The 22543-nt window shown below is 52.5% G+C and overlaps 1 protein-coding gene across 9 annotated transcripts; it reads right to left on the bottom strand.

Annotated features, from left to right (window-relative positions):
• Window positions 1–526: 526 nt before the first annotated feature.
• Window positions 527–22479, bottom strand: COQ8B (coenzyme Q8B). 9 transcript variants are annotated; one of them, XM_007166805.2, is made up of 17 exons: window positions 22226–22479; window positions 21691–21790; window positions 20716–20791; window positions 18523–18627; window positions 18267–18386; window positions 18059–18125; window positions 15814–15891; window positions 12710–12832; window positions 12481–12566; window positions 11294–11434; window positions 11132–11213; window positions 10101–10194; window positions 8013–8154; window positions 7755–7862; window positions 4730–4795; window positions 1694–1780; window positions 527–1206 (listed from the first exon to the last, which is right to left on the bottom strand). In XM_007166805.2, the coding sequence occupies exons 2-17, from the start codon at window positions 21744–21746 to the stop codon at window positions 925–927; spliced, it is 1713 nt and encodes a 570-aa protein (XP_007166867.3). In that variant the 5' UTR covers window positions 21747–21790; window positions 22226–22479; the 3' UTR covers window positions 527–924. The 9 variants fall into 9 exon arrangements, 8 of the variants coding, with proteins under 8 accessions (XP_007166867.3, XP_028017652.2, XP_057389916.1 ...); XM_028161851.2 differs by lacking the exon at window positions 21691–21790; XM_057533933.1 differs by lacking the exon at window positions 20716–20791.
• Window positions 22480–22543: the final 64 nt, after the last annotated feature.

Below are 22543 nucleotides of genomic sequence, written 5' to 3' on the forward strand. Positions count from 1 at the left end.
GGGCGGGCAGAAGCGGTGACGAGGCACTTTTGCCAGGAAAGGAGGGGGAATGAACAGACCCCGGCGTCCTCGTGCGCGATCGGTTCAGCTTTGGGGGCGGGGGCGCCAGGCTGGGACCGGGGAGCGATTCTGGCCGCCCAAGTGCCCCCGCACCCGCCCAATCCTGTGGGTTTGGCAAAGCAGCTGGCAGGGGCATTAAGGCCCATTAGCAAAAGCGAGGTTGCTGGGAGCCGAGTGGAGGGAGCCAGGAGGCTGGGAGGTGGTGTGTGTGTTGTGGCGGAGCCGGGGGTGGGGGTGGGGGGGAGGCCTTCTCAGCTGCCACAGCCTTCGGAGCAGGTGGTCAGCACGTGCGGAAGGGGCAGGGTGGGGGGTAGGGAAAGGGGAGAAGGAGGGTCCCCGCAACAGATGGCCCAGGCAGGACTGGGGCTTTCAGACAACAGGGTAGGAGGGGGGCTGGCCATCTGCACCTGGAGGGAGCCTGCGAGCTCCTCTCCCTCCCCGCCCAGCGCAGAGAAAAGAGCTGGGGGAAGGGGAGGGCCACTTTTATTAGGACCGAAGTTTCAAACACCGGCCACATCTGGGGGAGACCTGAGGCAGAGGTCAGGGGCTCCCCGTCTTGGTGAGTCTGATCTCCACAATGGCAGTGCGGAGGGGCCTAAGGCTCTCTCACATGTTGGCACACATAAATTAATAGCTGGGTAGAGTTCCTGGATGCTCCCTTTGGAGTGGGGAGAGCAGGATACGGCGGTAGGTATGAAGCTGGAATTCCCTAGTCCCAAGCCCAAGGTGGGTCCCCAGACCTGCAGCAGAGAGGGAAGGAGGCCTCAGAGCAGGGGATGACCTGCTATGGGGCTGGAATCCCGAGATGGAGTCTCTGAGGGGTCTGAGCAGACACCCCTCTGGTTAGGAGGCTTCGGGCAGTGGCTATGCCTGGCGACTGGCCCAGTAGCGGTGGTAGGTGTCCTGGAAGAGGTCCCGGCAGGCGATGTGGGCATGGAGGCGGGCACAGGCCAGGAAAGCCCCCGCCAGCTTTCTGTGCAGGGCATAGGTCTCTTCAGGCGGTGGGCGAAGCCGGTGCTGCAGCAGCACAGGGATGAGGCCCTGCACACGGCGGGCAGTATCACCCGCTCCAAAGTCGTAGGGGCCCTGGGTGGCGAAGGGCTCCCCCAGGATCATCACGGCCTCCACGTGGGCGTCCGAGAATGCCTAGGGGTCGGGGAAACCAGAGGCAACCAGTGTGGACATACAGCCCTCCATTCCCCCAGAGTCTCAAGTATAAACACAAGCCCCCAACTCCCCAAAGAGTAATAGGCAGCCGCCACCCCTTCCAGAGCCCCTAAGAGACAAGCAGCCCCCTACTCCTCCCAAAAGAAAGGGCCCTTCCTGTCCTCGCAGGGCCTCCAGTAGACAAATAGCCCTCACTCTCTCTAGAACAGAGAAGCAGCCTCTGTTCCCCGACCCCCCCCGCCGCCATCCACCAGCAGTCCCCCATTCCTCCCTCTAGAACAGATAAGTGGTGCCCATTTTCTCAGGATTCCTGAGTAGCCAAGCAGCCCCCATTCCCCCCTCCTCCCCAGAACCCCCAGTACAGATAAGCAGCCCCCTTAGAGTTCCTCACTCATCCACAGTTTCCCCAGTAGAGAGAAGCAGCTCCCCACTCCCCGCAAGAGACACCAGCCCCTACTCTCCCAACCTTGGTCTCAAAGCCTGTGAGAAATTTGAGGTCTCGTGATTTCTGCAGGACCCGGTCTCTATCTCCGTTGGCTGCAGCCATCACCACCTGGGGAGATGGATGTGGGCACAGGGTCAGAGGGGTTCAAGGAGGGGTCTGGAGGTGGGAGCTAGAAGCCGGGCCCTGCCAGTACCCACTTCTGTTCTCATCTACCTAAGCCCTCTCACCTAGAAGCCTCTCCTTCCCCACCTTACCCCTGTCTGTGTCTCTCTCAAGACTGTTCCAGAGCCTGGGGGCTGCAGTGGTCAGGTGTTCTGCCCACCTGGCTGGGAAGGCAGAGCCTGCCTGGAAACTACCACAGTGAAACAGCACAGAGGAAAGCAAATGTCAAGTGGTACCCATGGGTCCAAACACTCAATTGGGCAAGTATGTGATCATGACCCAGAACTGCCTCTGAGGTTGCCATCTCTGTGATCACCTGGTTGATGTCTGTTGATGTCTGGTTCCTGCCCTGGACTTGGAGCCCCAGGAAGGCAGGGATCCTGGCTGGGTTTAGTCCCAAGTGGCGCTCACTCAGGAGGCCCTTGGTGAAAACCCCTTGTTTAGCAAATCAGTGTTTGGAGCTAAGCAGCTCTCCAGCCACGCAGGATGGGCAGGAGTTGAGGGCACATGGACAGACAGACAGAAGTGGGAGCCAGCCTGCTTGGGCTTCATCCCAGCTCTGCCGCTTGCTGGCTGACTCTGGGGCAAGTCGCTTTGCTTTTGGGGCCTCTGCTTTCTCATCTGTGAAGTGGGGATGATGAAAGCATCTTCCTTGCCAGGTTCTTGGAGGATGAAGGTTTATCTGTGGAGTGCTTCGCACGGTGCCCGCGTGTAGGAACGGCCAAAATATTGTGAGCTACTATTACTATTAAGAGGTAAATAGGCGGGTCCCTACTTCACAGACGAGGAAACAGGCTCAGAGTGGGGAATAGCAAGGAACTGGGGCGAACCCTTCACCACTGAGTTGCCCCTTCTTGGGAGGAAGGGGGATACAGGATTAAATCTGGCGGTTCTGTTCTGTCCCAGCTCCCCTTGCCCCAGCCTGGCTGGCCATCTGTCACGCCTGTGGTCCTTGGGGGGTCAGTGTGACAGGCCTTTCTTAAACTGGAAAGGGCTGGGGAGGCGGCAGGAGGGCGGTGCTGAACAGGCCTGTGGTGGGGAGGGGCAGGGGATGTCCCAACTACCCAGAGAGGCCTCGACTTTGTGCCTCGAGTGTCCTGCAGAGAGGGCCCCAAGGAGCCTCTGTGTGTTGGCGGGGGGAGGGAGGAGGGGGGTTACCAATTCCTTCCTGTCCCCATCTAAAGGGTGGCCCCACCATCCCCCAGTCCTCAGGCCAGAACCCCCTCCAACCCCCAACCGCCCAGGCTCCCGGCCTGTCTTAAAAGACCACTCGTTATTCAGGAGTTTCCAGATTCTATGTCCCTCCCCTGCTCCAATGCCTTCCACGGCTCCCCAGGGCACCCGAATAAAGTACAAGCTGCAAAGCGTGGCTTCAGAGGCCCAGAGCGACTGGGCTCCAGCCTCACCGCTGGCTCCTGCTCTGTCCCACCTGCCTGCCCAGTCCGAATGCGAACTTCCCTCTGGTCCTCTAGGATCTTACTACTCAGAGCGTGGTCCCTGTACAAGTAGCTTTGGCATCACCTGGGAGCATGTTAGAAAGGCAGCATCTTAAGCCTAACTCCAGACCAGAATCTGCATTTTAACATGATCATGGTGGTGGTGGGGTTCTCATGCACATTAAAGTTTGAGAAGTGCTGCTCTAGTCGGAATATCCTTTTTCACCCCTTGGCCTTTGCCCATGTTATCTGGCTGGAGTACCCTCCTAGCTCCTTCCTGATTGGTCTCCTCATCCCTCAGGTCTCAACTCTGATGTCTTCTCCTCCAGGAAGCCCTCCCTGGCCCCCTAGGTCAGGCCAGGCTCCTCATCCGGTCTCCCTCAGTCCCCCGTGATTCTCCCAACCCAGCCCTGACCACTCTGGTCCTTTCTGTCTGTCCCCCTACTGGACTGTGAGTTTTGTGAAGGCAGAGACCTGGACTGCATTGGTCACTGTTGTCCCCAGTATCGTCTAGAATAAGACTAGGCACAGAGGGGGGTCAGAGAACGTTTGAATTGATGACCCAGTGATTAGAAGACCCGGGTTGAGGTACTTCCCTGGTGGTGCAGTGGTTAAGAATCCGCCTGCCAATGCAGGGGACACGGGTTCGATCCCTGGTCCGGGAAGATCCCACATGCCACGGAGCAACTAATAAGCCCGTGGGCCACAGCTACTGAGCCTGTGCACCACAACTACTGAAGCCTGCACACCTAGAGCCCGTGCTCCGCAGCAAAGAGTAGCCCCCGCTCGCCACAACCAGAGAAAGCCCTCATGCAGCAATGAACTCAACGCAACCAAAAAAAAAAGACCCAGGTCGAATGTCCAATCTCAACAAATTAATGAGATGGTGTTTTCTGTGGGCTCTGAGACAAATCAACCCCTGTGGGTGGGAAGGACGGGCAACATAAAGTGAGGAAACACTTCTTAAAGAGAGAACTGCTCACTAGAGAGCAGCTGGAGGGGAGGCATGTGAGCAAAAGGCTGGACACCAAGGCCCTGGACAGCATCGGGTGTGGGGAGGTGACAGGCTGGCCATCGTGGGCCTTTCTCTTAGGACGCAGCTAGTGAGGGGCTGGGAACATGGGCTGTGTAACCAGACTCCCTGAGTTTGAATCCCAGGTCTGCTGTGACCTTAGGCAAGTGACTTAACGTCTCTGAGCCCCAGTTACTTCCTCTGTAAAATGGGGTTAAAAATGGTCCTCATCTCATAGAGTTGCTTTCTGGTTTAGATCAGTTACCACATGTACAGCACTTAAAAAGGTGCCCAACATAATATTAAGTGCTTGGTATTTGTTAGCTGCTATTAATATCACTATTATTTATTTCTTCATTCCAGATATTCTGTTTCTCCTTCTCTACAAGCCTTACTATATGGCTTGAGGCTCGACCCTTCAGAGACCCCAGGATTGGGGGAACTCACCTCGATATAATGGTCTGTGAATTCAGTCCCAAATGCCCGACTTGAACCAAAGTCCAGCAAGATCACCTGGAAATGAAGGATGGTGAAAGGGACACTGGGAGTCCACCAGTGCTCCCCATTGTCTATGGGGGTGCCAGGGTCTGTCCCCCTCTCCCCACACGCTGCCCCTCCTGCCCAAGGCCCCGCCCAGCTGCCTCCCCTGGGCTCCTGGCTTCCGGTCTCCACACATCAATCCACCCCCACATGAAGCTCAAGGGACCTGGTTTTTATTTTTGGGGTCCTAGTTGTTTTTATAACAACATGTTTTAGGCTCAGAAAAAAATATCTGGAGAATAATAAAATATATGGGAAAGTAAAATCAACACCCACAAATCCTACTACCCAGTTTAAAATATAAAACACTACCAATCTAAGTGGGGCCTGATCCTACCTCCCCCCACCCCCACCCTCTCTTCCAGGGTCACCACTTTCCTGAAATTATTTTTATTATTAAATTGTTTCCTGAAATTCCCATGCATGTGTTGCTACATTTTCTATACATATGTGGATCCATGAACAAAACATACTAATGTTTTGCATATTTTAAAACTTCATATAAATGGTATTTATGATAGTTATTCTGCAAATTCTTTGTGTTTGACATGGTTTTGCAATTCATCCCCATTGCTCTAGCTCATTCATTCATTTTTTCACTGCCATGTAAGATTTTGTTGCATGAATATATCATATTTATCTGCTTGATGGGCACTGTGGTTATTTCTAGGTTTTGCTATTAGAAGCAGTGCTCGCCGATGTAGAGAACAAATGTATGGATACCAAGGGGGGAAAGTGGGGGGGTGGGGTGGGGTGGGGAGGTGGTGGTGGGATGAATTGGGAGATTGGGATTGACATCTATACACTAATACGTATACAACAGATAACTAATAAGAAACTGCTGTATAAAAAAATAAATAAAATAAAATTCAAAAATTCAAAAAAAAGGGACTTCCCTGGTGGCGCAGTGGTTAAGAATCCGCCTGCCAATGCAGGGGACACGGGTTTGATCCCTGGTCCGGGAAGATCCCACATACTGCGGAGCAACTAAGCCCATGTGCCACAACTACTGAGCCTGGGCTCTAGAGCCCGTGAGACACAACTACTGAGCCCATGCACCACAATTACTGAAGCCCATGCGCCTAGAACCTGTGCTCCACAACAGGAGAAGCCCGCGCACCACAACGAAGACCCAATGCAGCCAAAAATAAATAAATAAATAAATAAATAAATTAAAAATAAGTAAATAAGAATGTAGATAAAATGAACCAAATAAAGTTGAAATGTTTAAAAAATGGCAAAAAAAAAAAAAGCAGTACCCCATGAACATGTGTGTAAGTTTCTCTACGACAGTGGAGTTCAAACTGTTTATTAAAACCCACAGTAAGAAATGAAGATTAGGGGCTTCCCTGGTGGCGCAGTGGTTAAGAATCTGCCTACCAATGCAGGGGACACGGGTTCAAGCCCTAGTCCAGGAAGATCCCACATGCTGTGGATCAACTAAGTCCGTGCGCCACAACTACTGAGCCTGTGCTCTAGAGCCCGCGCGCCACAATTACTGAGCCCACGTGCTGCAACTACTGAGGCCCATGTGCCTAGTGTCCGTGCTCTGCAACAAGAGAAGCCACCGCAGTGAGAAGCCCACCCACCGCAATGAAGAGTAGCCCCCACTCTCCACAACTAGAGAAACTCCGCGCGCAGCAACGAAGACCTAACACAGCCAAAAATAAATAAATAAAATAAATAAAGTTATTTAAAAAGAAAAGAAAAAAAGAAATGCAGATTATCCTGGGCACCAGTGCACATACACATATGAATATAAACATAAAACAAAAGTGTCCTGAAATAATATGCATCCCTCCCATCTGCCAACACATTCTATCTTTTTAAAACAAAAACTGCTGTTGAGACCCAATAAATTGATGTCAGGCCTCATATCACCACAGCTGAGGAAGGAAGACACCCGCCCTGGGGTGTGAGCCTTGGAGGGATGCAGGGTGTCTGTGCACTTGGGGGGGAAGAGGGTGTCAAGGGACTGAGGCTGGACTAAGTGGGGCCATGTCACACTCAGCACAGGGCTCACTTGATCCTGAGGGTGTTGGAAGCTGTAGAAGGGACAGCTTGGCCAGATTTGTGTTTCAGAAAGACCCCTCTGGGGACAGAATGGCACAGATCACTTTGGAGAGCCACTTAGCAACCATGCACGCTGAGAGTTTTTCAGTCCAAACTGTCACCCCCAGGCCTTTGGACAGCCTGTGTCCTTTGCCAAGTATGCTCTTCCCTGCTCCTTAGAAGGCTGTCCTCTTGTCTTTCTGGTTTCACCTTCCTTGACCCCACCCACCTCAGGCAGGGTCAGCCACTTTTCCTGGCTTCCCACCGCCCCCTGTGCCCCACCCCCATCACTGGCCCCTCGCCTGTGCTTCCCCATCAAGGTATTAACTACAGGTCATACTGTCTGGTGATGGGTCCCTGCATTGGACTGGGAACTCTGGGAAGGCAAGGATCAGGGTTGTCCTGGCATCACTTTCAAGAGGCAGTAGGTGCTTGGTGTGTTCTAAGTGAATGATGGGTGTGGTAATGATGACTGTCTTGCAGAAGTGGTGCTCCCTCTTCTCCACTGCCACTAGGAAGCCACTGCCTAGCCAGGGACTCCATTTCCCAGCATCCCCTGCATCTAGACTAGCCCCATGACCAGTTCTTATCAGTGGAATGGTGAAGGGAATGATGGGTCACTTCCGGCCAAAGCAGTTAGACAGGGGGTTACCCTCTCAACCTCTCTTTCCCCTTGCACTGGAAGGAGAGCCTTTCAAGTCCTAGGGGATGGTACACTCACAAAAGGGAAGGAGCCTGGGTCCCTGACTCACTGCCTGGAGGAGGGCCACTCCAGCCTGTTACATGGGTAATCAACTACCACTGTGTTGAGCTACTGCCATATTGGGCAATATCTGTTACAGCAGCTAATGTACCCTGACACGCATCACAAGGAACCAACCTGGTGGCTGGAGGCATCATACAGGAAGTTGGCCCAGTTGGGGTCCGTCTGCATGAATCGGAACTCAAACAGCTCCCGGAGACAAAGCCTCAGGAGCTGGAAGCAGATCTGGGGTGGGAAGGAGGAGTAAGAAACATCTCAGAGCCATGTGCCCCTGTAAAACCCTCTGAGGCCTGCAGAGGGACCATGGGTCTGGGTTGTCCTGCCAGCTGTGCCCCAGGGCAGCACCCTCCCTACTGTCCCATGAGCCCCATGTACCTGGTTCCGGATGTCCTGGCTCAAGCCCTGGCACTGGTCCAGCGGGACCCCTCCAGCCAGCTCCATGCCCAGCACCCGCGTCGTGCACAGCTCCTGAATAATGGCTGGCACCCGAAAGAAGGGGTCATCTGCCAACAGCTGCCTGAGGCAGATAGGAGGGGCGGGGATGGGACTTCACACTTCAGGCCCCTGTGGCCCTGATTGAGGCCTCCCCCTCCTCTGACGAGTCTTCCATGAACAGTCTTTGTCTTGCCTTTCCTCCTGCCCTCCTCTTTCCTGTCTGTCTGGAGTGATGGCCAATACCTGGTTGGATTGACATTCATTCAGACATTTCATTCATTCACTCATTCACTCATTCACCAAATATCTCCATGGTACCCACTCTGTGTCTGCCCCTAAGCTGGGTGCTGCTGGAGGCCCAATTACCACTTCCCTTCCGGAAACACTTCTCTGTTGGTCGCCCCAGGATGAACTCAGTGTATTAATTAAGCTTGATGAGCATTACTTTCTCATCAACTTATCAATTAATCCATCCAAAAAATAGTCACTCATATACAAATCTCCGAGTCCACAGTGATACTCACTGGCCACTCCTTGGAGTCATTATTCTGAACACTGGCTAATAAAGGGAAAGAACCTTTCTCGGTGTCCACCCCTGTGCTGGATGATGCTGGGTGACAGAGCAGTAGATGAGCCCCAGGCGTGATCCCGCCACACACAGCAGAGACCACACTCTAACAAACAAACAGACCATAACAGATTGAGATAGGTGTGTCAATGCAAGATTTGGGAGGCAAAGAATATTAGCGAGGCCTTTGGTTGGGGACCTGTGGGACGGCTGGAGTTGGGGGGGTGGGGGGACAGGGAGATGGGGAGGAGCCGGGGAAATGAGAAATGATGTGGGTTTTATCCTGAGAGCACTGGGAAATCCTGTGAGGTGGTGGTCTCCCCAGATCCCACACTGGAGTGCTCTGGCCCAGCCCACCTGACACTCTCCATCTCCAGGTCCCGCTTTGGGGGCTTGTATTTTTGTCCTTGTTTATCAAATCTCTGATGTTTGATCCGCTCCTCAAAGGGCAGGGCTCTGCTGAGCATTCAGTCAGCACAATTCCCTTTTATCCTCACTCCCCCTGAGGAGGATGCTCTCCCAAGGCCACTGGGCAGATTAAGGCCACCCAGCCTGTTAAGGGCTGACCCGGGACTGGATCCTGACTGGATCCCACATCTGAGCCCATGCCCCTAACCATTGCCTTCTACTGCCCTTTCTCTCGCTTCGTGTCTACAGAGCCGGGCTCAGTAAACGTGTGGGCCGTGCTCCACGCTGTGGAAGGTCTCACTGAGGTGCAATTAATTGCCGCTTATCAGGCTGCCTCTAAGATACAACCACCGTTCCACGTAGCTGTAGTTCATTCATTTTTGATGCTGTACGAATTGTGATGAATATACCACAACTTATGTATCCCCCCTGTTGGGTGAATTTGGTAGATTTGGGTTGTTTCCAGTTTGGGGCTATTGCTGCTCTGACTATTCCGGAAAAGTCTGACGGTGTGCACCGGCATTAAGGGTCACTAGAGTATTTAGCCAGGAGGGCAGCTGGTGGGTTGGATGTGAACACTGAGGCTTGATGATGCCCAACCATTCTCCAAAATGCTTGCATCAATTTCTCCCTCTGTCCACAGTGTACAAAGGATGCCCTGCAGCCCCGTTCTCTCCAACTCTTGACACAGACAGACTGCTTCATCTCTGTTAGTCCGGTGGGTGTAACGGGATCTCATGTGACGGAGTGCCTGTTGACAAGTCTGTCTCCCCCATCAGCCTGCAGTGGTTCTGTGTCCCATTTGACAGATGAGAAGGTAGAGACATTTAGAGAGAGGAAGTGACCTGCCTAAGCTCACAGAGGACACAGGGTGTGAACGAAGTAATGAGTGAAGGCATGGATGGATGAACAAATGAAGAGGAAGAGTCGCCAGCCCTACCCCAGGGCTCCAGCTGCCGGAGGCTGTGAGGGCATCCACCGCCCTCTCAGCCCGGGAGGGAAGCTGGAGGGACGAAGGGAGCCTCCAGGGGCCTGTAGGGGCCTCAGCTCACCTGAAGTTCTGGGCACAAGCCGCCTCACGACGGTAGTCACATTCCCAAGCCAGCTCCCGCTGCAACACCTGCAGGCTCTGCTCTGCAAACAGGCCTGAGGGGCGGCAGCGTGTCAGGCAGGAAGGCCACAGCCTGCCCCTCGCCCCGTCCAGCCCCTCAGGCTCCCACTCAGGGACGTCTTCTCTTGCTGGTCGTGCCTCTCACTCTGTCCCTGTCTCACCATCCCTCACCCCGTCTGCTCCATGCCTTTTACCCGCACTCTCTGGCCACGCACTCCCCCTCTGTCCTTCACACGACTGCGGGCTCCGCGGAAGCCTCTCTGCTCGGGTCTCTTTCTCAGGCACACACAGCGGTCCTTAGGCCCCTATCATAGGGGCCCCTATCATATCATATTAAAAAATATTTTGGCCGCACCTCGTGACACGTGGGATCTTAGTTCCCATCTTAGTTCCCTGACCAGGGATTGAACCTGGGCTCCCTGCAGTGGCAGCGTGGAGTCCTAACCACTGGACCGCCAGGGAAGTCCCTCTCTGTCCTTTTTCCATACTCTCTCACACTGCTCTCAGTGTCTCTGAAGCTTACTTCCGGGCCTGACTCTCTCACTCTCTTCTCTCCTCGCTACCTCGTGCGCGCACACACACACACACCTCTGCTCCATCTCCCCCAGGCACTGTCTCACATGCTGTAACACACACGTGAGGTCCCACTTACGCTCCCTTCCTGTTTCTGTGGCTCTTTCTCAGGCCTCCAGTTCTTCTCCACACACCCCCTGTGTGTCTGTTTCTGGATTTCTGTCTGGGCTCCTCTTGGCATCTCTGAGTTTGTCTTTTTCTCACACGCCCATACTACTCTGGGCTTTCCCCGCCTTGGTGCCCCTTTGTTCTGTCTCAAACACGCAGACTGAGGTATTCACTCAGGCTCACACACACAGGCGCACCCTGCCCCGACCTGGCCCCCCGCCCCCCCCATCCAGCCCCGCTGTCCCTCTTCAGGGCGACCCTCCGCCAGTCAGGGTGGACCGGGCGCCTCACCCTCCGGCAGGGCCACGCTCATCTTGAGCACCGCCAGCAGGTTCTGGATGTCGCTCTGGATGCTCTGGGCGACGCCTGGGTACTGGGAGGGGAGGAGGATGGGAGTCACCCCTCTGGGGCGGCCGGGTGCCCAGCCCACCCCCGCCCCACCTCCCCTCTCACCTGGATCTTCACGGCCACCTCCGTCCCGTCCCTCAGCACGCCCTGGTGCACCTGCCCGATTGAGGCGGCAGCAAAGGGCACCTCCTCCAGAGAGGCCACCTTGGCCTGCCACTCCTTGCCGAGCTCCTCTTCCAGAACTCTCTGGGGAGAGTGGTCATGACAATCGTCATCATGGTTTCACGCAGCCAGGTTCACGTTCTGTGCTGAGCGCTTTGCGCGTTAATAACCCCACTCACCGCACGTGGGGCCCTGGGCCAAGCTCTTGGCCGCTACCCCACTTTACAGATGAGGAAACTGAGGCTCAGAGAGAGATCTCTTGACCAAGGTGATGAGCCAGGCGCTGGCAGACTGGGAGGCCCAGCCTGAGCCCATACTCCCGAGGCTGTGTGGGCTGATGTGTGGATTGCAATCATGTAGGGTTAAGATTGATAATAATCCTTCATTATACCCGTATATTGTATTATTAACTCAAAAGTTAATGTGATAAAGGAGAGCTAAAATTTACAGAGGGCTTCCTGTGGGCTGGGCCCTGTATAGAGTGGCTCAGAGAAGGGCAGTAATTGCCCAGGGTCACATGGCGAGGGAACCAAACAGAGCTCAGAAGGCAGGCAGCTGGATTCCGGATTCCACACCCTTGCCCAGGCATTTACTCAGTGCCTGGCGCTGTGCCAATCTATTTACAGACACTCTCTCCTTTAATTAAAAGACCGGTAATAAGAAGAGCTAACACTTGCATGTCACTCATGGGGTGTCAGGGACCCTTCAAAGTGCTTTACATATACACTGATTTCCATAGCCCCATGATGTGGCCATTGCTATGACTACCACCAATCACAGATGAGGTAACTGAAGCACAGAGAGGGCAGGCCACACGTCTAACCGCACAGGTAGTAAGTGGCAGAGCCAGGGTTTGAACTCCCGAAGTCTGGTCCCTGACCACAGCACTTCACCGCCTCTTTAACAGCCCTGACAGAGCCCTGAGCCTGCCAGGAACTCGACTAAGTGCTCTGCACCATTCTCTCATTTACTCATCACAACAATCCTATGAGATGTGTGCTTTAGTGGTCCCCCTTTAACAGATGGGGACACAGGCTCAGAGTGAGACAGGGAGCACAGCCATGAAGACAGGAGGGCCAGGCAGGTGGGGCACACCTCCCTCGCCAGCTTTTCCCCCTCTGGGCACTCACCAGCATCTGCCAGCGGGGCATGAAGTCGGCGCTCTGGCGAACTCGCTCGAAGATACGCTGCAGCTGGGGGCTGATGAAGCTGTTGTCTTGGGAGACATCGGGAAGAGGGAAGCGGTGAGGGGAGAGGCCAGGAGGGGCCCCTGTGGGAGTCTCTGAAGTTGGGGCTTGGTGGTAGGTGGGGTAGGGTGGAACTGAGGTCAGGGGTCAGGAGTCAAGGGTCATGCCGTACCCTGGATGCTGAGCATTTGGCCAAGCTTGAGGGCGGCCCCCCGAACCGTACACAAGGTCTGCACAATCCGCTCGGCATTGGCCTCCGAAAGGAAAAGGCTGGAGCCCGGCCGGGAGCCTCCCTCTGGGGTGGAGAGAATAACCATTAGTATGGCAACCACAAAAATAATCAGGATGACACCACTGCACACCTACCAAAATGGCTAAAACAAAAAAGAAGACAATACCAAGTGTTGGCAAAGATGTGGGGCACCTGAACGCCGACACTGCCGATGAGAGTGCCATGGCCCAAGCCCTTTGGAAAGCAGCTGGGAAGTTTCCAGTAAAGCACACTATACCTGATGCAATTTGCCTCCTAGGTATATCCCCAAGAGAAAGGCATAAATGTGTCCACCAACAGATACTCCAAGAAGGCTCACGGCAGCGCTATTCGTAACAGTCCCAAACTGGAAACAACCCAAATGACCATCAGTAGAACGAACAAAGGAACTGTGGAAGAGTCACAGGGTGACTATTACAGTGTTGAATAAACAACCTACAACCGCTCACAGCAACATGGATGCATCTCTCAAACAGAATGCTGAGCAAAACAAACCAGACACATACGAGAATGCACTGTCTGATTACGTGCATATAAAGGAGCAAAAACAGACAAAACTAATCTCAGGGGGTCAGAAGCCAAGACAGTGGTGACCCTTAATGAGGGGGGAGGTACCAGAATGCGGCACGAGAAGAGGTTCTGGAGAACGAGGGCAGCAATTCTCCAAGTGTGTTCTGGGGGCCCCTGAGACCCTTTAGGAGGATCTGTGAGATCAGAACTATTTTCATAATAATATTAATATGTTATTTGCCCTTTTTTACTCTCATTCACCCACAAATGTTCAGTAGAGTTTTCCAGAAGCTCTGTGACCTGTGATGCTGTCACTGCTCTGACGGCTGATGGAGAGAGAGAGTGTGTGAGTGAGTGTGTGTGTGTTTGTGTGTGTGTATATATTCTTGTGTTCAAAATTTTTTTCAGTTTTAATCTCTAATACAGCAAATATCCATAAATACAACCCCACATAAGTTCTTGGGGTTCTCATTCTATTTTTTAATAGCTTTATTGAGATATAATTCATATATGATATAATTCACCCATTTAAGGTGCACAGTTCAATGGCTTCTAGTATATTCAGTTGTGCAACTATTACCACAATCAATTTCAGAACATTTTCATCACTGCTAACCTGTCAGCAGTTACCCCCTCCCATTTCCCCGACCCGTCTCCCCTTGAGTCCCTGGAAACCATTAATCTACTTTCTGTCTCTGTAGACTTCCCTCTTCTGTACATTTCAGATAAATGGAATCATACGATATGTGGCCTTAAAAAAAAAATGTGGCCTTTTGTCTCTGCCTTCTTTCACTTAGGATAGTGTTTCAAGATTCAACCACACGATAGCATGGATCAGTCCTTCATTCCTTTCTACAGCCGAATAAAATCCCATTGTATGGATATAATACATCTTGTTTATCCATTCCTCAGTTTTAAGGGTGTAGAGGGATCCTGAGACCAAAAAGTTTGAGAACTGCTGTTCTAGGGTTTTTTGATCTGGGTGCACAGATGCATCCACTTTGTGAAAATGAACCACACTATACACTTATGATATGTGCACAGTTCTATATGCAAATTATATTATTATTCAATAAAGTGTTTATTAAGCTTTTATTTATTTCATAAAACACCTATTGAGCTCTTTACTGAGGGCTCAGCCTGTGCCAGGCAGAATTCTAAGTGTCTCTGTGGATTCTCTGGCTGAACCTCCGCAACACCCCAGGAAGTAAGAACTACCAATGCCTTAATTTTCAAAATGAGGAAGCAAGAGATTCAGAGAGGTACCGTGCCTGGCCCTGGGGCACACAGCACAGAAGTGGCAAAGCAGGGTGTAGATTCAGTCTGGCCTTACCCTAAAGCCTATTCCTCTACCTACCCTCAACTTTTTATTTTGAAAAAGATCCAAATAGATAGAAAGACTGCATTCATAGCACCGTGAATACCTGCACACCTGATTCAATGTTTTAACATGATGTCTCACCCGCTTTATCTGTGCGTGTGTACCCAGACACTGACCAATACTTTTTTTTTTTTTTTTTTTTTTTTTTTTTTTAAGTTTTACTTGATTTTATTTATTTATTTATTTATTTTTTGGCTGTGTTGGGTCTTCGGTTCGTGCGAGGGCTTTCTCCAGTTGCGGCAAGCGGGGGCCACTCTTCATCGCGGTGCGGGGACCGCTCTTCATCGCGGTGCGCGGGCCTTTCTCTATCGCGGCCCCTCCCGTCGCGGGGCACAGGCTCCAGACGCGCAGGCTCAGCAATTGTGGCTCACGGGCCCAGCTGCTCCGTGGCATGTGGGATCTTCCCAGACCAGGGCTCGAACCCGTGTCCCCTGCATTAGCAGGCAGATTCTCAACCACTGCGCCACCAGGGAAGCCCCTGACCAATACTTTTGCTGACTGATTTGCACTCAACTTGTGTGAAGAATAAGAATAATCCCCTACACAATCACCGGGCCAAAATCACACCCAAGAAAATTCACACTAATTCTTGAATACCTACTACCCAGTCATACTCAGATTTTCCCAATCGTCCCCAGAAGTCTTATAGTTATTTTCTTCAAACATCCAACCATGGCTCACACATTCCATTTTTCAGTTATTATCTCTCTAGTCTCTTTTTCATCTAGAATATCCACCCCTGTTTTTGTTTCAAGACATCGACATGTTGCGGAATCGTACCCACAAATGCTGATCTCTACACAGCCCAGTCCGTCTCTGTTGTCCACAGACCCTCACCGGCACTCCTATTTTCATGCTTCCTCTCCTGCTCACAGTTAAGAACGCAACTCTGGATGGCTTACATTATTTTCTCTCATGACCTGCTTCTACTCAACACCATCCTGACAGCAGCTTCACCCTGTTCTGAGCACTCCACCACGACCCTAAGAGGTGGCTATGTTATCATCAGCTCCATTCTCCAGTTGAGGAAACTGGGGCTCAGAGAGGTGAAGCCACTTACCCCAGGTCACACAGCAAGGCCAGGGTGTGGACCCAGGCAGCGTGGCTCACGTACCTGATTGTACACGTCCTCCGGGCAGGGACTTCTTGACCACCTCAGCTAGTGCTCCCAGCCCCAAGCTCACAGCCAGTCCTGGGGAGTGAGAGAGGAGCCTGAGTGCCTGCTTGCCCTGGGGCGATCTCCTCCCCCACCCCCTCCCCACCCTGCTGACCCTCTCTCCTCTCTGTCTCTCTTTATGTACACCTGTCTCCCAACTCTTTGTAGTCAGCTCTTTGCATCCCTCTGTCTCCAAATCAGTCTCTTACTCACTCTCTCCCTGCTTGAGGTTCCCTTGGAGGTGAGACTACTTCTTTCTCCATCCCTCTCTCCTTGTCTCTGTCTCCCCGGTTAGTGGTTCTCACCCCTGGCTGCACACAGAGTCATGTGAGGAGGTTTTGTAAATACGATGCCCAGGCCCTACCACTGAGGTTCTGGTTGAACTGGCCTGAGATGAGGCCTCAGAATTCTTTTTCTTTTAAGCATCCCAGATGATTCTAGTGTGCAGCCATGGGTAAGAAGGCCCCGAAATGATCCCCCCAGGACTCTCTGTCTTCCTATGACTGCTGTTTCTCTGTCCACATCTCCTCTTCTTCATGCTCACCTCTCCTTTTCTAAGTCAGTTATTTCTCCATCTCTGCCCTTCCGTCCACCCGGCATGTCTGTCTAGGCCTCTTTCCCTCAGTTCCTCCTTTGGATGTTAGCTCTCCGGCTCTGATTTCCTCTGTCTCCTTGTCCTTAAAGACATCTTGAGTCACTCTGCCTCTTTCACTGTCACCATCTCTGTAAATAATCGTAGTTGGCATTTTCTGAGCACTTTTCTCCATGCCAGGAACCATTCCCAGTGCCTTTTTTTTTTTTTTTTTTTTACCCAGTGCCTTTTATGCATTGACTCATTTTGTCCTCACACCCTCATGAGAGAAATTTTACAGAAAAACTTCCATTTTACAGAAAAGGAAATCGAGGCTCAGAGAAGTTAAGTAACTTATCCAGAGTCACAAAGTGAGGATGTGGCAGAATCACCTGTTGAACCCCGCGCAGCCTGGTGCCAAAGCTCTAACCAGTGTATTTGACTCCTTCAGTCAGTATCTTTAAAACCTGAACCATGATCCACAGTAAAGAAGACATTTGCATTATAACCGGTAGAGACCGACGTATATATAATGTTTCATGAAACAAGACTTTCCCTTACTCTACATGTACACATATTTTCCATTCTTCTTTTCTTTTTTTTTTTGGCTGCGTTGGGTCTTCGTTGCTGCGCGCAGGCTTTCTCTAGTTGCGGCGAGCGGGGGATGCTCTTCGTTGCAGTGCGTGGGCTTCTCATTGCGGTGTCTTCTCTTGTTGGGGAGCACGAGCTCTATGTGCGCGGGCTTCAGTAGTTGTGGCACGTGGGCTCAGTAGCTGTGGCTCACGGGCTCTAGAGCACAGGCTCAGTAGTTGTGGCGCACGGGCTTAGTTTCTCCGCGGCATGTGGGATCTTCCCGGACCAGGGCTTGAACCCGTGTCCGCTGCATTGGCAGGCGGATTCTTAACCACTGCACCACCAGAGAAGTCCTCCATTCTTCTTTTTAATGCTGGTTGCAACCTGCTAAATTATTTCATGCAGGGCTTCCCTGGTGGTGCAGTGGTTAAGAATCCGCCTGCCAATACAGTGGACACGGGTTCAAGCCCTGGTCTGGGAAGATCCCACATGCCACAGTGAAACTAAGCCCGTGCGCCACAACTACTGGGCTCATGTGCCACAACTACTGAAGCTCGTGCGCCTAGAGCCGTACTCCACAACTAGAGACACCACTGCAACGAGAAGCCCACGCACTGCAACGAAGAGCAGCCCCCACTTGCCGCAACTAGAGAAAGCCCACGTGCAGCAACAAAGACCCAATGTAGCCAAAAAAACCCAAATAAATAATTAAAAGAAAACTATTTCATGCAGGTTGTGACCTGAAGTTTGAATAATCCTGCTGCATGAACCGGGGTCAAGTCACTTCACCTCCCTTAGCCTCCACTTCCTCATCTATAGAACGGAAACAAACACTCATTGATTCAGTGCAGAGACCACATGTGTATGGGGCCCTGCACATTCCAAGTTCTCAATAAACATGACATTCCTCTCTATTTCTCTTGGTTCTACAGGACTTTGCCTTCATTCTTTTTCCATCTCTCCCTCCTCTCTCTGTCTCTGCTCCACTCTCTTCCTTGCTTCACTGTGTAAATGTCACCTCCTCTGATCTAGGTCACAACCTCCCACAGTCATACCTACCCCCAAAGTTGGCCAAGCGGCTGACGCGGGAGGTGGGCACCTTGCGTTCTCGAGAACGGTCACTCAGCTGGGAAACGGGGAGAAGGTCTGAGCGGGAAAAGGTGGACACAGCACCCAGGAAGTCCAACCAACCTGCCACCACACCCTTCCCCAAGCTCGGGAGGCCAGCTGCCTTCATGGGGTGTTGCTGGGTGTGGGGCAATGATACCTGGGGCCGGGGTGCCTTCCTGATCCGGGCCTCCCGTGCCTTGCGAATGTCCTCCTCACCCAGGCCCCTGCCAGGCCCATCCTGGTGAAGCTTTTGGGTCCAAGGACCCCCACATGGCCCCTGCAAGAGACGTGAACACCGGTAACGAGTGGAGGATGTACCGTCAGCCTGGCCCTTTTAGATCCCTCCCTGTCCTTTGACTCCCTGAAGCCTCCCTCAGCCTCCTCCCCTTGGAGACCCCTCCCCAGCCTCTTACCCAGCAGAGGGGCCCAGGCCCCAGGGCCCCACAAGGCAGACCAGTAGTCCGGCCCCACCGTCCACAGGTCCCCCGTAGTAGGCCCCCCACCTCCAGCCACATTGTCTGGGGGAGAAGAGGAGGGATTATTCGGGTAGGAATTGTGGGACTGACCTCCCTGCTTTGCCCGTCTTTGCCTCACATTCCTCCGTGTCCACCCTAAGACTCCCACCACCAAAGACTTCCTCCCCTGTTAACAGGCCCCCAGTTTCGCCTGGTTCCCTCTCTCGTTGCTAAGAACCCATAACTCTTCCCGAACACCTCTCCAAACCACTTTCCCCTGGTCCCACTCCGCGCCGTTGCTAGGGTCCTCCCCCGTTGCTAGACACCCACAGATCCTCCAGGGCTACCGCTCCACTCCTCTGAGCAACCCCCTCGTTGCTAGGCACCGCCTTCCCCTCGGTTGCTAGGCACCCACAACTCTTCCCGTGTTCCCCCCTACCAACCCGGTTACTAGGCACTTCCCTCGGTTGCTAAGCACCCACTCCCCGGCTCTGGGTCAGCTACGCGCCCGGGGAGGCCTGCATTTCCGGGAGTCTTCTCATGCCCGCCCCCTCCGGTCAGCTAGCGAATGACCGAGGAGCAGATCGCTGACTGGCACAAAATGCGCACCGCTGTACGTGAGGGGGCGGGGCCAGAGGAGGGGCCTCAGGGTGGGCTGGGCCACGGCCTAAGGGTAGGGTAGGGTAGGGTAGGGTAGGGTGGGCTGGGCCACGGCCTAAGGGTAGGGTGGGCTGGGCCACGGCCTAAGGGTAGGGTGGGCTGGGCCACAGCCGAAGCGCTCACGTGCCATTCTGTGCCCTTACACTGACCTCAAAGTGCGTTGTCCGAGGTGGACCTTTTAGTTTCCTACACGTCTATTTTACAAACATTCCTCTCCTTTACAAACTCCACACCTCTCCTTTGCGCGAAAATTTTGTCAGCCTCCGTTTTCCTTGTCTGTACCCCTAGTAGGCTCAACATCTCTCCTTTGAACATACATCTTCTCAGCAAACATATCCCTTTCACATGCAGCCCCTCCACTTTGCACACTCACCTTGTGCTTCAAATACCCGTATCCTGGTACCCAACCTCCTCCCTTGCCCATATAACCCCCCTGCCTTGCTCACCAACTGTTTCCCTCGGTGTGCATAAACCCTCTCACACCCAGCCCTTTGCACACTGGGCCCCTGTTCCCTCCTACACCCGGCTCTCTCAGCTCCCCGCCCACCTGCAGGATGGTGTGAGTGGGAGCCCTTTGTTTCCTGTAGGCCTGACATTTTCCAGAGCACACTCAGCCAAGATTCCCAGTGCTGACTCAGGAGCCTTGGCATCCCAGAAAACCAGCTCCCAGCCCATCTGGGTGTGTGTGTTGTTGATGGGGGAGGGAGGACAGGCTTAAAGCCTGCTTCCCCCCACCGCCCCCCCCACCAGTAAACTGACTCACCCCTCTTCTCACAGTCTGGAACAGAAGCAGCTGGCTGGGACATCTCTCCCACCACTGGGAGAGAGGATATGACACTCCCCACACAGAACTGCCTCCCCCAAACCCTGTCCAACCCCCTTTGTCAGGAATCAGACTTCCCTGTCTCTGTCCCTGTGCTACGTGACCTCAGAAGAGCCTCAACACTTTCTGGATCTCAGCTTCCCAGCCTGTATGATGCATTAGGGGGACCCTGCTATGACTTCCCATTGGTCTGTAAAGAGATGACTCACTTTATAGCCCTGGATCTGTGCCCAACGCCCCTTTCCAGCTGACTGTTTCAAAACAGAAACCACCCCCTGTACTCTTCCAGACATAAGGGTCTGACTCAGGAGCCAGGTGGCAGCTCACTCTTGGGGGCAAAATATATAAAAAGCACCTATGACAATAACTTATCCTACAGGGCTGTGACTCATGGTACCAAGCCTGGTATCAGATACATGAGATCATATCAAATAGCCTGGTGGCTACAAGCAAAGGCTACAGGCCGGCAGAGCTCTGACCCTCAGTGTCCCCATTTATAAAGTGGGGCCATGGCATCCCCTCTTGCTCAGTGTTAGTGAGAAAGGGATGCAGTGAAATAGTGTCTGTAGAGAGGTTGGCACAGAGCTGGTACAGAACAAGAGCTCTATATGTGAGAGAAATTTCTTATAGAAGAACTATTCTTTTCAGAATTTCTATTGAGCGCTTACCATACGCTTTTCTAGGCACTGGGGACACAGCAAGGAACAATACAGGCAAAAATCTTTGCCCTCTTGGTGCTGGCTTCTGATGAGAGGCACAATAAAATAAAATACATAAGTATATGTAATAAGGTGACACTTGTTAAAGAGAAAAATAAACCAGGTAAGGGCAGGGAGAGGAGGGAAGAGTGCGCGTTTAAATAGGGTGGTTAGGAAAGGCCTCATTGAGGAGACATCATTTGAGTAAAGATCTGAAGGAGGTGAGGGAAGGAGCGATTGAAATAGCTGAGGAAAGAATGTTCCAGGCAGAGGGAACAACCAGTGTAAAGTCCCTGTGCTGGAAGATATCTCAGAGAAATAGCAAAGATGCCAATGGGCAGAGTGAGTGAGGGGAAAAGGATTAGATGAGGTCTGGGAGGTAAGCAGAGCCAGCTCAGGTACACTAGAGGTAGTCACGGTGAAGACTGTGGCTTTTTTCCTGAGTAGAATGGCAACCACTGAGGATTCTGAGCAGAGGCAGAACTGATTTACATAAAATATTCCTACTTCCGGCTCTTCTTCCAACACCCCCAGCCTCAAAATCAAGTTGTATCACTCAATAGTGACCAAAGGGACTTCCCTGGTGGTCCAGTGGGTAAGCCTCTGCACTGCCAATGCAGGGGGCCGGGGTTCGATCCCTGGTCAGGGAACTAGATCCCCCATGCATGCTGCAACTAAGACCTGGCTCGGCCAAAATAAATAAAATAATAAATAAATATTAAAAAAAAATAGTGACCAAAGACCCAAATTTTGGATTAGATGAGCCAAAGTTCAAATCTACACAATTGAGATGTGTGATCTTTTTTTCCCCTTTTTTTGGCCTCTCCAGGCGGCTTGCGGGATCTTAGTTCCCCGACAAGGGATCGAACCCAGGCTCCCTGCAGTGGAAGCACAGTCCTAACCATTGGACTGTCAGAATTCCCTAGATGTGTGATCTTGACTCACCCCTTTGCCTTTCTGTGCCTCTGTTTCCTTGACGGTGCAATGGGGATGACGATCATCCCTACCTTACAAGATTTCGGGTATAAAGCGGTAAGTGCAGCGCCTGGCATAAAGCAAGTATACAAATGTAAATGCTGTTGTAAATAAATTAAAATCCCCATAACAACCCTTTTTACAGATGGGGAAACGGAGGCTCTGAAGAGACAAGTCTGTTGGGAGAGGTCATCCAGGAAGTAAGTGCTGGAGCTAAGATTTGAAACCAGGCGTTCTAGCTTCAGAGATTAAGACCCTGGTTTTGCCCGTCATTTAACCCTAGGCAAATTCTTTCACTGCTCTGGGCCTCAGCTTCCCAGTTGGTAAAAGTGACTGGCTCTTGTGGCACTGAACACACATTTTTCAAAACAATCAAGCAATATAATGTATCCTCATTTTACAGGTGAGAAAACTGAGTCTGGGGCTGGGGCAGGGGGTTGGGAGAGGAAGTCACTCGTTCAAGGTAACACAGCTAGGAACTAGCAGATGCGGGTCTCGAACTCACACAAGTGGAATTCCCAACTCTTCGAAAGTGCTTTCCGGCGCTGCGTGAAGAATGGGCGCGCTGCTGGACTCGTCGCCGGGGGTTATAGGGAGACTAAACTAGTCACTCGAGGGTGTGGGGAGGTAGGGTTAATTGCGAGGGTGCTGCGCGGGACCCCACTGGTCCGGGACCAGGATCCCGGCGCCCCACACCAGACCTGGACTAGCTCCAGGCGCTAGCGGTTCACCGCGCGAACGGAGACGGGAGGAGCCAGACAAGACCCGTACCCCTTTACGTCACGTCCGGCGAGGCGGGGCTTCGGGGCCTTCCCCGGGAGTT

This window comes from Balaenoptera acutorostrata, chromosome 19 (assembly GCF_949987535.1).
Source record: "Balaenoptera acutorostrata chromosome 19, mBalAcu1.1, whole genome shotgun sequence".
NCBI classification, from domain to species: Eukaryota; Metazoa; Chordata; class Mammalia; order Artiodactyla; family Balaenopteridae; genus Balaenoptera; species Balaenoptera acutorostrata.